The 18,636-nt window shown below is 33.5% G+C and overlaps 1 protein-coding gene across 1 annotated transcript in view; it reads left to right on the forward strand.

Moving 5' to 3' along the window:
• The window catches only part of spri (Src homology 2 domain-containing protein sprint), a 173,362-nt gene that overhangs the window by 15,855 nt on the left and 138,871 nt on the right, over positions 1 to 18,636 (forward strand). Inside the window, exon 3 of the mRNA XM_013317444.1 lies at positions 8,775 to 8,845. Coding sequence (XP_013172898.1) covers positions 8,775 to 8,845 — 71 coding nt within the window. The remainder of the gene's footprint in view (positions 1 to 8,774; positions 8,846 to 18,636) is intronic.

Below are 18,636 nucleotides of genomic sequence, written 5' to 3' on the forward strand. Positions count from 1 at the left end.
ATTAATAAGTAAAAAATATAATTACGTTTTATACGTGTATGTTGTCTAAATTTGGCCTGCACTGTTTTTGCGTGCACAGCATAAATAATTTTGGGTTACCCATTCCCTATGATTAAATACCTAATAACAGCAAACTTTCCGAAAGTGGGTACATTCCATTATAAGTTGGGCGATTAAATAATACTTATATTAGTTACCGATTAGACAAGATATTAATAACAGCTGGTGTAGCAAAAAGTATTTATTTAATAACATATATGTCGCAAAAAAAATCAGTAGAAAAAAAAACAATAAGTTTATCACATGTGCAATACAAATGGTGTTTTAAAAAATGGATATTTTATTATTTCACATCATGTATTTTTTATTTAACAGTCCAAATCTATACTAATATTATAAAGCGGAAGAGTTTTTTTGTTTGTTTAAAAGCGCTAATCTCAGAAACTACTGGTCTTATTTGAAAAAAATCTTATTTTGTTGCATAGTCCATTTATAGAGGAAGGCTTTAGCTTTTTGTAACATTACGCTGCGACCAATAGTTTTTTTTTATTCCGCGCGGACGGAGGCGCTGGCGATAGCTAGTGATATATTAAATGCGAAACAATAATAAAAATTTGTATAGTTTATAAAAAAATCTAAACAAGCACATATTTTATTCTTTGTTATAAAGATCTATAGAAACAATAAGTGTACTTCATTAAACAATTATAAAGTATAGGGTGATAATTGTTTTAAAATAATTGAATTATTATAATTTAAACATCCTTTAACGTGCACATTGTATTACTTATAACAATGTATTGGACGGCAGGATCCGCTTTTATGATTTCATTGAAAAGCTCTAAATTGAACGTGCACTTGACATTTCAATTTCCTGCTTTATTAAGTCGGTGGACAGCGTTGGTCAGTAGACAACACATGTCGCCGGTACGAGCTAAACGATTGAACTGACCGGGTTTTAATATACCGAAAAACATGAGATGAATCTTAACTAACATCCGTAAAACTCTGTTATCATATATTAATTCCGTTAATTTAATTATTAAATGGTTTAATATTTAACAATAAATGTATGTTTAAATCATTTTTATCCTTTAATGTTATTTACATCCGAGAGTGGACAGGGTTTGCGAATGCCGCCCAACTATTTCGCCTCGCAAGAGACAAGAGAACTGATCGCCAACCTTTGTTAGTCGGAGAGGCACCTCAAGAAGAAGAAGAAGAATATTATTTATAGCAAACATTATTAATTTTATTTAAATCAAAACTTTTAAGAGCATTTCACTTACGTCAAATTATATTCAAGCTAAGATAAAACGACGTCCAACTTGGAAGCTGTCTGTAGACATCCTTTAAAAGTCATAAATCCAATAAAATCTAAGGCTAAAAGCATCTCGGTAAACTTCGAGAATGATCATTAAAACTTTGCTTCACAATCATGGAAATCGTCCATTAACGTCGGGGACCGTTTTCTGAATAAACAATCCATCGTAAGACGCACCACGGGTCTCTAATTAGTGGTCTTTGATATTTCGAACTCGTAATTACTATTGAGATGAACTTCCTTTCTAATTGCGATGAAGCTATTTAAGTTTTTAAATAATTTAACTTTTGGTTTACTGTCTTGCGATGTCAATTTGTTTTATGGCTGGTGCATCTGAACTTTTTATATCTATATCAAAAACTAAACCTTATCCAAGAAATATATCTGTAATAAACATTACCTAGTTTTTAATTTTGAAATCTCAATTTTTCATATAATATAAATACGAAAGTTTAGATGGATGAATGAATGTAAGGAGATATCTCGGGAACGGCCCAACTGATTCTATTACATGGACTACTTTCAATATTTTTTTTAATTCAGCGCGGACGGAGTCGCGGGCGACAGCTAACTATAAATCGATTTACATTAAATCCCATTACTTTATGATAAATGTACGCCTTCCATGTATTTACTACGGATGAAGATTGCATACATAAATTCATGCAGTATCCGTTAGAAATATTAAGTGGTTGAAATAAGTGATTTGTCATTAATATTGATATGAGCTAGTGGATATGTATGGTCGTTTGCTTTACAACATAATCTCTATGTTATTTATTATGACATTTTAATCATCGTCAATATAATTTTAATCTGAATGCCAGTTCTTTCACGTAACTTTATGCTTGTAAAATACTACACTAACATGTCTACCGACATTCTAATCGGAGTGTGCTTTGTGTATTAACATTTTCTAGGAGAAAATCTTTTATTATTAGGAATTATTTATCTACTTACCGTTGGTTTCTGAGACCAAAATCCGCTTTTAAAACATATAGTTATCTTGGTTTTATCAAAGATATTGAGAGTGATGACGATATGTTTTAAACAGGGATTTAAGACTCAGAAATCAACAGTTAATGTTGTTACTTAACCCTTGCTTTTCATGGTTTCACTTGGAAAACTTTTCAACCGAGTTTCAACATATCTAAATGTACATATCAAGTACTAGGCTCACATAAACAAAAGGGGGTTCAGATTAAAGTTTGCACGTAGTTGCGTTGTGGCGGGACGTCGCTCAATTTCCGAGACAGCCGCAGAACGGCGCCGCCCGTGACGTCACTTGATGTATACATGTGGGCCCTATAACATACGAGTATCATAGTTGTCTGTAATTTATGTTGCTTTGAATGAAAACAGAAGGAAAACTGTTTTAATAGTGCTTAGACCAGATGTGAAACGAACATAGCACGTTGGCTTAAGATTTTTTTAAGAATATTAGACTTGTGACAATTATTCTTATTGATTAGGCATTGAAGCACACAGGTTCATATTTAATTCGTTAATTCTAACATCTATTCAAACCTAACTGTTTTATTTATATTCGTTAATACTTTATCATAATTATGTATTATTCAATTGTGAATCTTAATGAAAAGAAGTAATTAGACAGACACCCAGCTAAACACAAAGAGGAATAGAAGAAAGGAGACTGATCACAATCGTCGCGTAGGGAAATAAAGGCTGCAACAAATCAGAAATAGCAGAGTTCTGTTTAGTGATTAAAAAATACCTTGTTTTCCCCGCATCGGAAACTCCCCTGTGTCGATCGACGCTTAACTTTCTTCATTTGCAACGGTAACAAACAATGCAACAGACATCATTTATTTGCTACGAAGTTGCAAACAAGCTATGCTTATGACTGGAAACTTTTGCAATATGCTGTTAAAAATCAAATACATACATTGAGTAACATCCTTTGCTTTTGTGGTTTTTTATTTTGCTTACAAAGTGTTCATTTTTTTTAATTATGAATTAATTCTCAAATGTTTACTGTAGCTTTTAGAATGTGTCTCTAGTGGCAGTATAAAAGCGTAGAAATGCTAAGTGTTTGTCTAAGAAAAGAGAGTTTCTTTGTTTTTTTTTATGTCATTGGTCAACAAAAATATTACTTCATCGCGAATTTACACAGATTATAATTTGGTTTACAACCAAACAAAAATATCACAGCAAATTCCCATCGAGTGCATACTATTATTTTGTTTCCCAACAGAGGGACGAAATATTTAACTTTCCTCAACTTTTTAACGAGATACCTCTCGATGTCGTTCTGTTTTGACGATTTTAATTCGATTTCGATTTGAAATTCCTTCCTCGTACTGAGGGACAATGATTATTATATCTACTAATATATATTTTAGCTATATTGTACACAATTTTTCTGCTTTGTTATTCTAATAAATTCTAGTACAACTAATTACTGTCTTCTTCCATCCAATAAACTTATGTGTAACTTCAAAAAGAAATATTTATTTAAGTATTTTAGCTCTAACAATCAGGTAAATACATTTCGTTTGTGACTTGCGATGATATCTTTTGTGATATCACAACTTATGGGATTAATACATAACGTGAGACGCGGGAATAAAAGATATCATCTGTGGAATGTGACGGTTACATTTTATGAATATTACCATGAGTTCTCGAAGTTAGTAATAGCGTTGCACATGACAAAAACTTGAATTATAATTGAATTTAAATCACTGTAAAATTCTAGTAAGTAGAGCGTCGGTGGCTCAGGGTCAAGCACTTGACTTGCAATCTGCATGGCCTGGGTTCGAATCCCGCCATGTACCAATGTTTTTTCGATTTCTGATTTACATATGTACATTTATCCAAGGTTCTTACGGTGAAGGAAAACATCGTGATGCAACCTGCACATGTCTGAGAGGAGGTTCCAAGATATGTGTGAAGTCAACCAACCCGCACTTGGCCAGCGTGGTTGACTATGGGGTAGGCTCCGAGTCCCTCGGTGGGGATGTATGGTGAGCTGATGATGATGAAATTATGACTAATTTCTTAAGTGGATTGCACTTTAATTTACATCTAAATGCCACGTCTCTAACAAATAAATTAAATAGAGACTACATATTTAGGTTCCAGACATGCAACTATTTCGATATTGTCACAACATTTTTTGTAATATTTTATTCCAAAGAGGATCAATGATATTTCTGGATGACGTGAAACCATCTTAAAGTTACCATCACGAGTTGTAGAATTCAGTGATTAAAATAGGTAAATTTTAGAATTTTAATCATGGCATTATAATAAATAAAGAAGCAAACTATGTTCTTTTTAAATATTTCATATCATTCGTTGACAAAATATTATTAATAAATGTGTATTGTTTCGAGTTTGACAAAATTCGAGTTACAATGGTAAGTATTCCTCGCTCCAATAACGCTAAGTAAAGGGTGTCATTTGTTACGTTGTACAAATGACAGGGAGCAAGTAGGCGACAATTTATTTTGTCTCTTTTTATCGACATTTGCTATTTTTATTCAATCTTCTTTATCTCATTTATTTTATTTTATTGGTTTTCAGTTTTATTGATGTCGATTGACGATTGTGTTGAATTGTCAATTGTTTTTGTTTGATTTTTCTTTTAACGTAGTCTAAATAAGAGTGTATCAATGAAAATAATTTATCTTTTTATTAGATACTAGCTGTCGCCCGCGACTCCGTCCGCGTGGATTTATAAAAAAAAATAATTAGTGTAGCCCACCACCACACACATCCATCTAAACATTTGCATTTATAATATTAGTAAGAAAAAAATTAATAAATAGTATCCTATGTCCGTCTCCTGGCTCTAAGCTACCTCCTCACCAATTTTCAGCCATATCTGTAAAACCGTTCTTGAGTTATAAATAGTGTAACTAACACGACTTTCTTTTATATATATAGATGTAAACAATTAAAAGATAAGGTCCCCTTAACAAGTGGCAGCAGTATTTCTAGTAAATCATAAATGAAATAAAATATTCCAGATCATATTTGTATCGATAAATATGAGTATCTTAATAAATGTAGAGATATAAAAGATGATTTAGATTTTACACAATATACGTAGATAAAAGTGATGATGTAAGTATGCCAGATTTTTTATCTAAATCCCTGGTCGATAGGGTAAGTGATTATTTTAAGTATTTTATAATTTTAGATAATTCAATAGAGGTGTATAAACGTGACAATTTACCGTAGTTATAACGAAAGGCCATTATTCATATACAAAGCGGCGGGCGGCGAGCGGCCGCTGGGGACGCGCAGTTTAATGGCCAAATTTGCATTTCACAGTACACTCGAAATTTTAACATAAAATAGGTGTTCTATTGAGACCTATTAATCTATCAGCTAAGGTATATAACGTAGTTCACATTTGCAGTACGAATAAGGATTTAGATAATGCTGTAAATTTAAAGTCAAATAATTATACTATGTGTACTTAACGTATTGGAAGTGCGCATTATTTACCGTGGGTTTTTGATACCAAATTCTCCGTATAAAACATATTATCCCTCTCATTATCTTTAGCAAAACAGAGATAACATTGTGTTTTAAAGAGAGATTTTAGGCTTAGAAACCCACGGTTAGTGTAACCTTGACAATGTTTCCTGGTACATTTGATAGCCCCATGAATACAAGGCTGCAATCGTCACGATTATGTTTTCAATAAATATTATTCGTTGTGAATTACTCATCGCATAAATTAGTTAAAGTTAGTTTAAAGTCACGTCATCGACGTTTAGCCTAATGCGACCTGAACTGCGACGAATTTGCTTATACTATTAATATTAATTTATTGTTAAATAAACTAAAATAAACCTTCCAACCATCTTACGACTAAACATTACGTCTCTCATATTTTAAAATTTTACGCCTGCTAAAAATTAATCTGCAAAATTCACCTGTACTTTATTCGATGAAATATCATCTCATAACATTAAACGGCGAAAAGAAGTAATAAGTTGAGCGACAACCTTCCCTGTTGCGACATTACGAGACTTCCAAACAATTAGATGGGCCTCGTTAGCTTTATGAGAATATAGAAGGCGTTTTTTTGTCAACTCTTGTGCGTTTAACGAGTCCATAAAAACGGACGATGAAGCAGAGTCAATGGTAAAGTGTTAAGACTGTTAAGACATTGTAGTATATAAATAAGTATCGATACAAGATTTTTACACCGATCCCCATTTAGTGAGGTCCCTCTGCAGAAAAATATTGTTGTCCCTCTTATTCTCTTTCCAATTAAAAGAGACACATATGTTTGTTATTCTTAGCTCAAGGTAGTAGAAACACGATTTGTTTAATGAATAATAATTTCGTCATATTCACACCCTACATAAGTAAGCTTAAGATGAATAATTTGCTTTGCATAGGGCGAAGGTGTAGCTTTGTTTTTAAAATCTACGGTAATTTGTAAGGATTCCAGGTTGCATCCACGACTCTGTTGTCGTGCTGGTTGCTTAGCAACCGTGTTGTATTGGGTCATTGACCTTTTATTCACTCGGAAAATCGAGTCCTTAAATGCTGACTGCTTTCTATAAATATTTATACTTTTATTTTATAAGATTTTAGTGTAATTAATGAACGCAAAAATGTTTATTATTTTTGGCTAATAACCAGATAATTGGGACATCTTTAATGATGTTTTTAAATCTACTTATTTTTATTAATATACAGCATGTAATATTTTCTAAATATTTTCTACAGCATATTTTGTATAACCACATAAGTAAGTAGTTTTAAGTATGTTTATTTTTTCTGTCAATATAATGTAATTAATTTCCAAATAGTTTTACAATAAATAGTCGACCTTGTTACTAAATATGTCTAACAAAGTATATCTTGAAACATTATATTTTAATATTCACATTGTCATTAGCATAAGTGCTGACAGTTTTAGCTCCGTGTCATCGGATGTCAAGTGAACTTTAGAGTGGTTTAGAAAAACCCTCCAGTGATGTCAGAGTGATGCATTTTGAAAGAGTGCATATTATGTAAAGAGGACTAACCAACAATGTGTAACTTTATAACGTGAAAAGTTTAAAACTTTGCTTTATTACACGAGAATTAAGAAATCCAGTATCGTTTTTTTGCCAATAAAATATTATTTGGCAACTTATGAAATATAATTAGAAAATCACGGAAAGTTAAACTGCAATAATAAGTATTTAAATATGTTTTTAAAAGTATACAAAACAAACGAATGATGCCTTGCCAATTTTAAAAAGCAAACATCGAAATTGAATTCTCAAATTAGGCAAACGATTTGCAATAGGTTCACGGGTGTCGTATGTTGTATTGGAACGGCGAGAAAACGACGCTAAATAAGAGCAAAACTCCCGTTACCACCGTTATAACACGCAGGGCGGCCCACGCGGGGCTTAGCCGTGAGATTTTTATTTGAGCAACTTTTTGCCACGCCACCCCGTCTGCGAACTAAGCAAATAACTAACATAATACATACGGCTACGAAGGATACGGTACTTACTTCTAAAAAACTCATTATAAAATTTACATGGCGAAACATGTCCAAACGTGCATAAAAACCTGTAAATGTAAATAATTAAGCTAGAAGAATATAAAACCAACCAGAAATCACGAATAATATAAACTAGTTCACTGGACCAACTACTAGATTAAACTTTAAATGGTTTTTACTATTTTGTACATTTACGTCTAGCTTACTGGGTTAAAAAATCCTGAAATCTTTTGTATGTACTTTTAATTACATTAAAATCTTATCTTTTCTTTCTTGCAAAAAAGTAATAAAAATTGAACAGTCACAAACATATCACAGTAGAGTTGTTTGCAGTTTCAAATGTCCGTATGTATAATATCAAACAGCTAAACCACCGGATGCGGTGAACAAGGTTTAACTCATTTCCTGAACAACGCTTCCAATATGTGCTCGGGGTGAATAGAAAATTGAACATCCAATGGTCAATACTATACATGTGCAAATGTACGTACGTACCTTAGACAAACAATAGAATTAATCTAACAATGAATTAAAAGCTATTTTATCTATTCTTCCATTCTTTGAATGAAGGATTATTTATATCAGTCCTTTATTTCGCCATAAGAACTATGCATTCAAAGACAATCTAATTTTATTTTAACTTCTTCAAAATACATTCGCACTTTTAAATTTAAATTTCGAACAAGGTCTTGTTTAATTAAAAAGGTAATTTCTTTGACCACTTAACAAAGTAAGTTTTGGAGGTTATCAAATGTTAATATTATTAAAGTATCTAATCAAAAAAAAATAGAAATTACTGATTACGTGGACGATTTCAATCAAGAACTTTAGAGTTTAAAATTTCATGTTTAACCTTAAAAATTATTTTTGAATTTTTTCTTTATAATATTCTAATAATTGCTAATTTTTTAAGTGCATGGATAAAAATAATTATATTATATTTACTATTTCTGTTTACAGTTACTGAATACACTTTCATCGGACCTCGAGGATATGCTGAAGGAGATTTACGAAGAAAGAAACTTGAACAGGTATGAAATTTATATATTTTAACATAATGAATCTTGTCCACATTTAATATGGTTGAAAATTGAATAACTATTTAAATAATTGACACGGCATAGCCAGGGTAGATATTTCATAGATTAAATTATTGGCCTTAATGGTGCACTTCTGTAGCGATCAATAAATCGAGTTATACACCATCCCGGGACCGACTCTTAAGTCAAACGCAGCGTACCTTTGACAGTAAGGACTTTGATTAACTCGAGCTCACGAATCTCTTTCCTAATCATTTGTGAAATTTTATCACACCCTTACCTTAAAATAAGAATAAGTATAAGCTTTATTACATGTTGAATACGTTGTTATCAAGAGAAAGCAGTCATGTCAGACGTCATGTACTTGTCGTGACGTGTTGTTCTTGTCACTATAGGTAGGCGCTACAGTTTTCAACCTCTTCATCGATTCGATGTGTCTTCCGTTATTTCAGTCGCCATTCGCTTTGTCAGTATCATAATTAAATTATCAGAGTCATAGGCAATGCATAAACAATATAGAAAATTAACTAACCGCATCTTTTCAAACGCAACAGTAACATAAAAGAGGGTTCAGTATTGTTTCATGTACATTACAAACGGAGCAAAATAAAAAAGTGCAATACCCCTGTCAACGCAGACACAGGGATTATGCAGAGTACCACATGGTTACTGAAATTCAATTATTGCCTATCCCTTCAATTTGTACATTCGGACCACTTCAAAGCCCCCGATACACTGTATACATGAAAGGTAGTGTTTTATTCTATTTGCCAGTTGCTTTTGTAGGATATTAAAATTATCTAAGGGCTTCCAATATATTTTATTTTTTTATATTAGAAGGTGGCAAACGAGCGACCGGCCTCCTGAAATCGCTGAAATAGCGAAGTGACCGTTGCCCATAGACATACGCAATAGCATATGCGTTGCCTACCTTTCATCGCCGGAGGAGAGGATGCACAGAAAGAAAATATCTTCCCTTTCCATGCATCCTCTCATCCGGAAAGTCCACTTCCACTTCCCATACTTTCCTTATAAGAAAAAGGGTGGGAAGGGAAAGGGGACTAGATTAGGCCTCCGGGACGCACACTCATCAGACGAAACGCGGAATTGCTTCCACTTCACGCCTGTCTTCTGTGTGGTCTATATGATTGAATAGACGAGATACAAAGTTTTAGCTATACAATATGATGGTGTACTTAAATTAATATTCGTACACCGTCTAAGGTAAACACTGTAGAGAATTTCCTATAAGTGCCTTGTGTTCTTATTGACAAATATCTTCAACGATGAAAGAATACATAACATGTTTTTTCACAACAGAAAATATATAAAAATCTATAAATGCTGAATTTTATAGTGCATTAATCGTGTGTCCGCAAGCCGTTGTTTGCTGTGATTGGATCCGTGAATAAAACAGAGATTTATTAGGCCACAGCGCGCACGAGTCAATCTGAAGAGCCAACACTGACCGCCGTTTGCTGTAAATCATGCTTGCACATTTATCAGTGTCGACAAACAAAAACAAAATTATGCCAGAACAAACCAATCACTATGACTGTATTTGATGGGTTTACTTTATAGCGGTTTAGATTAACTTGTTTAACATAGTTTTTAATATTGAAACGATGACACAGCTGCCAGAAATCGTTTCAATCCAAACATTGTCACAAAAGGTGTCGTCCCATCTTTGTCTGCCACGTAAAGTACACTATCAACTCGCGCATTCTATATAAAAATCTACGCAAATCGTCTCAACACGCTATCACATTATGCAGCCGGTGTTAGATTATCATAAACGCATAATATACATCAGTTGTAAGGCAAACCGGATCGCAAACAGTCGACTCCCTCACTTTTTATGCCCGCACACATTTTATGGTCGAGATTTATTTAAATTCCACCACAAGTCCTCCGTCGAGTAGTTATTACCGTACAGAGAACGTAATCTAAAGTATACGTTTATGTTTATTTGGGCCCGTATCCGGCTTACGCGTAATAAGAGTTCATTTCCTATGTTCATTACTCACACAACCGCCTATACAAACATTGTACAAACGTGAAAAACAACACAACTCGACCGAATCGGGCCCGAAGTCGGGAACAAAGCTTTATGAATAATGAAATAACCCTCGGTACAAAGCGTCACTGCCTTTGGTAAGTGTTCGTAAACGTGGCACGTCAAAAATTGCGGTGGGATCCCGAGGTAGGGTGCCGTGCACGTAAAAAACGGCAACTCAAAGTGTTTTTTACGACTTTAATACGAGTTTATTAAAATATTTAAAGCGAAACTTTAGCGAGAATTTCCCAAAAGACACCCGGAACGGTCCCTCGGCCGTCGGTTGGATGTTTCGGCGAACCCAAGTGAGAATGATAAATTAAAACGTGGCAAGTGAGCGATGTCAGCAAATGCTATTTTAACGAAGCGTTGATTTTGAAAATTAAATTCTCTTCCAAATCAAATTTTAGTACTCACTAAAGTATCAACTTACAACATGTGTCAGCTTACTCGATAGCCTTGCCGTCGGTCGCCATTGACAAAAAAAATAATGGAAAATATCTTAAGGTGGAAAATTTATTTTCTAAATGAACGTACATTCACTTTTAGAATCCACTTTTCATTTCATTATCACCTCTAATGACAAAAGGGGATCGAGAACAATAAGATTGAATTGGAATTGGCGTGAAAGTGCCTAGGAAAGCTAAATGGCCTATTAGCCACAGACCCTTGTGTGTCTGCTTTCATGGATCCCCTTTGCACTGCAAAGATTTGATTTAAGGCGTAGCCATAGTGGTCAATTATTTTTTTATATTTTATAGTTCACATATAGTAAAAATTGAAATAAGGGAAATACGTATGAAAATGATCAAAGTTTACAAACGAATTGTTGGAATCAAATTCAATTGAATGCTACATTTCTAACAATACCATTATCATTAAATAAAGACTAATTTATATTCAGATTCGATTGTATTATTTTTAAACAATTGAGTTTAGGGAAAACCCTTTGCGGAACAATTTACACAGCGCCCCACATACGCTGACTCAGTATTGACTCATGTATTTCCGAATTACAATTCAATGTATTGGTGTTTGAAATCACCAAATTATTGCACTGTTATATTTTACAAAATAGGCATTCACAACAATAATTTTAGCGCGTTCGGTTCTGTTATTTTAATAGAAAAAAAGTTTGTTTCAGGCATGTACCCATATTTAAATACGACGTTTTCAGACAGTGGAATAAAAATTGTGAAAGATTTACATATGAGCGAGCAATTTAAAAACCGCTTATTCGTAACATTCTACTCATCTTCATAAAGACATCAAGCTTCAAAAACTTCATTTCGCTACGATAGCTTTACTATTCAACCTCATTGTGTATAACAGAAGCAATTTTTCTTTCCTTATTGAAAGACCTACAATCTCGCTCGTCCTTTGTGCTTCTAGACATTGTGTGCCTTTTGTGGTTTCGCCTAGTATCGATGTCTAGGTACGTTGCTTTTAGTTCCAGAGTTCTTAAAACCACCCATTGCCTACCCTAGCTCTGTGACTAGGTGTAGTGATGTCACACTTTCGATTAAAAATTGCAAAATTATAATACTTGTCGATATTTTAATTACTTCTCGGCTTTGTGGCTTGTTGAATGTTTGCCTTTACCCCCGACTCAAGATAGCGCTATCGCTGCGTGTATCACGCTGTTTAAGTGATGATTAACCAATAATTAAATTTTCTTAAGCGTTAACCATATTATAGGTATTAATGCCCATACTTTTGCTTCCTTTTCGCGTAATTACCCATTGTCTACTTATTTCACCTTTCTTAAACTAACATCTTAAATTTGACCCGTATCTGGTCAGTCAGATGTAAAAAAAATATAAACTGTCATTTCGTTTTTAGCTTTATTTAATTCTCTACAACCTTCACAAACGCATTGTTTGCTTAAAACCTGTGCTCCTAGTTTTTTTTTATCGATATGTAAAATAGATTGTTACATTCCCAATGCAAATAGTAGTTTTGAGTGACTGCAAGCGAATCCTATACAATACCCGTCGAGTCAATCTCACCGTGAATGAATTGTAGCTATACTGTAAAGTACTGTATTGGGCTGGAATATTGTACGGCTTGTGCTGTCAATGTTTGTATGGAGCGGGAATCGACGGCCACCTTACCACTTAGCAGACACGCCACCGTATTTCATTCTGTTGCTCGTATTGTTGGCGGAACAAAAAAACATTTTGTTAGTATTGTGTTGTTCCGGTTCTATATATATTTTAATAAACTCGCGTTTTGTTCAGTTTTAGTTTATGTTGCGGAGTCTTTTTATTTGACTGCAGACTTTTAGTCTGGAAGAGTTCGGTGATTCTTTTATTGAATGAAACAAATTTTTATTATATTTAATGCTGTAAAATGTCTTCTAAATATTTATTAATTTGCATATTATTTAGATATTTGTATCATACGAAGGTTTTTAATGTTAAACATTATAAATTAATGTTTGCCCGTCATAGTTTGTCTGTCTATAAATTTGAAAAAGCGTTTTTTGCAACTTGCTTTTACATTGCTCTTCACGGACGATAAATGCGTGATGGACTCAGCGTGGAATTGAAGTAAATCTCTTTTCAGTGAAACATTTCTCTTTTCCGTCTACGTTTTTATTTTAAACGCGCTTTTGTTTTCGAATATTAAACTGACTCGTTTTGTACGTTTTTGGTTTTTTAAGTCTTCTGAAAGAGTTTTCGGTCTGGATTTTTGATATTGCTTTACTTTTTAATCTACGAATAGTTTTCTACCCTGAATTAGTTTAAGTCTATTCCTTCTTTCAAAGTTTTTAATGTTTACTTAACCACATTTTTTTCATAATATTTTTTTTATTCAATGCTGAATAAATTTCAGATATTGCTGAAACTTTGTCTTTTATACATTAGTAAATTGTATAACGTAGATCCAAATAATGTGAAACTAAAAAAATGTTGTGTGTATAGTTTTTAATGTTATTATAGTTTATAAAACTCTTTGTCGTAAATAATGTCAGTTGTGATGATTTAACCTTTTATAGAAAACCCAATCAATACTACCAACAAAAACTATAATCCGTAAGCAATACATTACACTATCGTGTACGCGATGCTATCAAGAAAACATTAAGCAGAGGAACCACATGCATCATTCCTTTTTTCTTCGCAAGGGGAGAGCAGTAGGTAATAATTATTTCCAAATTAACCGTAGGCAGGGCCACAGCCTGCGCTAAATTAAATCGAACGTCAGCCTTCAGATGGACAAGTGAACCGTTAGGCCGGCCGGCGTAATGGCGTCATCAAAATCAACGGCAAAAATGTGTTGCAAATGGCGTCCGCGTGGACTCGTTAGCTGAAGTAAAGGCGGGAAATTGCCTGGTGATTTTTACCCCTTGATGTTTTGTCATTAGATCCTTTTGGTGGTAATTAAATATTATGTGCTCTTTGATTTTGGCGCTGCTGGAAAAGTGTGACTAATTAGTGACTGTGGTCATTGTTAGCCATAAGAACTAAGTTGTTGACTAACGATTGTCCCGAAATATATGTTAAAGGTGACATTAATAAATCATACACAAAATCGATATTTAACTTATAGTTTTCTTACATACAAATCTTATAAACATTTGCATTTTAAAATAAAATAAGATTACAAAAAACGCCAGGTGATTTTAGTACGATGTTGCCATATGCAAAATGCGTCCAATTTTTAGTTCAAATTAGTATTACTTATCTTTGTAATAAAAAAAAGATTGTGTGCACTTGCACGGCTTGGTTTTGAATAATAACCACCTGTCGGATATATGCAGAATCGACTCATCTGACGAAAAAAGTTACATCTCTTTAAAGATGAATGCTTGTTAGAAGATGTCTCCAGAACGGCTCTACGGATCTCGATGAAATTTGGCATGGATGTAGACCATAGGTGTGGAAGAAAACATAGTCTACTAATTAGTTTTTTTTTTAAGCTCGGTGCGGACGGAGTCGCGGGCGACAGCTAGTATATATAATTGTTTATGTAAAGTTTAGGCATATATGTAGCGATCAATTTCCATTTGTCGTAGCGCCTCGGGCCGTGAGGTCAACACGGCTCACGCATCTCACCTAAACGCGATTAACGACCTACGCAGGCCCCATCTGTCCTTCGAACACTTTTTATAAGTGCATTAATGTCTGTTCTCCTTTCCATCCTGGCCTTTTATTTGGATAAGGAAGTGCTTTGGTACCCGATTGTAGTTGAAAGTGCGTAAAATCGAATAATAAAGATTTATTAACGCGTCATAGATGACAGACATGCATTATTTTAAGAATCGAACCTGAGACTACATTTAATTTTTTTAATAAAATAGAACCTTTAAAAACTATCGTTAAATAAGCTAAGTTCTTAGGTAACATCTCTGGAGTCGTTAAAATTAATAATTATGACTTAATTTAGAATTCAGCCCAAAATTCTCGAATACGATAAGACCAACGAACAAAGACTAAATAAAATAAGGTAAGTAACAACCTAAGTACAAAATATTTAGGTACGCAATGTCTATTACTATTTCATATACTATACACATATACAACTTAAGCCCAATTTCCACGCTCGTCTCGTCCGGAGAGAAATTTAAAACACGTCTCGATGTAACGTAAACGTAAAGGTAAGTGGATCCCGCAACTTTGCCGAGTAGATATTATTATTTCATGGCGCCTCTGTATAGACCATTAGCATAAAATATCCAAGTGTACACTCCACTCAGTAAATTGTGCTCGCAAATTTATACAGACGACCCTGTGTACGGTAATTCCGTACTTGTAGTTCAGACATATTATACTAGCTGTGCCCGCTACTTCGTCCGCGTGGAATACTGTCTTCCGGTAGCACTTTAAATTATCAAGGCTAATTATTTTACTTAAATTTATAAAATATATTCAAGTCACAAAACATTCACATAAATCTTACATATTCCCATACAAACTTTCATCCCTATTGTTGTTTTAAACCCTTGAGGGGAAAGTCTTTTTACTCTTAAGTCTTCTTACAAACGTTAAATGTCGTATTTATTTATATTAAATTAACAGACTAAAACAACGCTTTTTTATTTAGTGGTTTTGGTATAAAAGCGTGACAGACAGAGTTACATTCAAGTTTATAATATTAGTATATTAGTATTAAATATACTAAAGATTTCAAAATTACATTCTACAGCTACATCTTATATATATAAAATTCTCGTGTCACAATTTTCGTTCCCATACTCTTCCGAAACGGCTTGACCGATTCTCATGAAATTTTGTGAGCATATTGAGTAGGTCTGAGAATCGACCAACATCTTTTTTTTAATCCCGCGCGGACGGAGTCGCGGGCGATAGCTAGTTAAATATAAAACCATACATTAATATGTACCTTTATATATGTATATAAATATCTAGAATCTAGAATCGTGAGCAAACTGAATGAAGCAACTAATTGCATTACATCACTTAACCTCACTTTAGAATCCTTCACGCTAAAGAGCAGAGCCCGACGTCACTTAAACTAGGCCCAAACAATCCCAAAGTCTGTATTAGATTCCTCAGGATGGCTGCAAGTTAGTTTCGGCACAGATTAGTTCTAGTCGAGTGAGTTAGTCCCCCAGGCGATCGGGAGTGCATATCCATGTAAGACATGAGACTCCTGTAACTTATTTCAAGTCGTACGAATACAAATTAAAGTCGTCTACGTATCTTTCTTATTTGCATACATTACAACTATTGAAATTGAAAGATCTAATTTAAAAAAAAATGTTTTATTTCAATATCATCTCACTTAAGGTCACAAATTTTTTAAATAAATATTTAACAAACAATTTATAAACGTTATTCACGTTTACGGATCTATGGATTATCCTGGTGTAATAAATTATACACTTCCGGAAACAGAAATTTATCATGAATATTAGAGAAATTAAATAAAAAAAATATAAAAAAAGCATCGCCCCAGATAAGGACGCTTTCACGCATGCTTACCTCCCTCTCAGTAAAGCGATGGGTACATTTCAAAAAGGGATTTACGAAAGGACTTTGCCGCACCAGTGGCGAAGCGTTGCAGCCAAATTAGAAGGGAGGAATATAAATAAAGGAATATTCATTCACGAACCAGGTTTATCATAAACTTTTATTTGTTCTGTATTCAATTTTTGGGTATTACGATTTATTCTCGTAAAATTATTCGAAAATTTTCTTTTTATAAAAATTACGCTTTCTTTGGTTTGTACATGTTTATAACTTCGCTAGCTGTCGCCCGCAACTCCGTCCGCGCCGAATTAAAAAAAAAGCTTTTAGTAGCGTAATGTTATATAGCCTAAAGCCTTCCTCTGTAAATGGACTATCCAACAAAAAAAGAATTTTTGAAATTGGACCAGTAGTTACTGAGACAAACGCGTTTAAACAAATTAGTATAGATTTACATAAAATGAAAAGATTTGGACATACCCAAATATTAGCGAATTTTAAATTACTAGCTGACCGTCCAAAAAGCACACTATGTTATAATAGTTCACTGTAATTCTAAAATTATACATTTGTCGAAGAAATTCGTTTTATGTTTAATATCGTGTACCCCATGCTTTATAATGCCGGAGGCGTTGCGGTAATTATTCAGAAGGCATTCAAAAGCATCTGCGCGCTCCCAGTCTCCGGGTATACGGGATTTTTTTGTCTTAGAACATCCCTCGGATAAGACCTTACTGGAGTAGATAGTTTCATGTACAAGACGGCTAAAAGCGCACACCACCCTACGATGAATTTTAAAATTATTTTTAAAAGATAATATTAAATTCTTGACTCCAGTTATTTTATGACTTTGAATGTTAGGTATTTAAGATTAAAATATCTTCTTGAGAGTACAAAATAGTTGGCATTTTCTTAATAAGGATCAGTTTAGTTTCTTTTTCTTAACTAATTTATTAGTCACAAAAAGATTTAATATCTGACTTTAATAATAGCCATTAAATTAAAAAACAAGCGGCGAATCTGATGAAAATATAAAGCTAGATTTTTAATAATTTTGTCCGGTAGAAACTTTCTTTTTCAAAAAATTGTCGCGTCGCTAACCCCGAGGGGGATTTAGACGGCGATTTTAATTAGACGATGCAAGCACAATTTAATGGAGCGTAAAGATAAAAACTAAGGGAGACCTATACAAGTATGAATCATGGACTATCAGACGTATCTATGTTCGCAGAACTATAATTTATACTAGCTATCGCCCGCGACTCCGTCCGCGCGGAATTAAAAAATATAATTAATAGCCTATGATGTGCCCTAGACCGTGTTCTATATATATTCCAAATTTAATAGTGATTCGTTCAGCCGTTTTAGAGATACCTTCAAACAAACATCCATCCACATCTATTTGTACATTCGCATTTATAACATGTATTAGCAAGATTAATATTTTTGTGTTCACATTGCCTTAAGCATGTTGTTAGTGTGTACATGATTTCAAAAGTAAAGTAATGTAACTACACTGTCGAAATGTTACCAAGCTATTTGCATACCCATAAATAATAAAGTCGTCTGTTTTTTTTTTGTGTTCGTAGAAAACTTTGAAATGACTTCATGAATTTTGATGATATTTTTCCTTTGATAACCTCTCTAGAATGGTATGGAACTATGCATGTAGTATATAAAAATAGAAGTTAATATTAAATTAATATCTATACATAAAGAATATTATTGTATATGTGCATTAGAAGAAAATGCGTAGAACGACAATATGTTTTTAACTAGAGAGAACCGAA

This window comes from Papilio xuthus, unplaced genomic scaffold (genome assembly GCF_000836235.2).
Source record: "Papilio xuthus unplaced genomic scaffold, Pxut_1.1 DF826938.1, whole genome shotgun sequence".
NCBI classification, from domain to species: domain Eukaryota; kingdom Metazoa; phylum Arthropoda; class Insecta; order Lepidoptera; family Papilionidae; genus Papilio; species Papilio xuthus.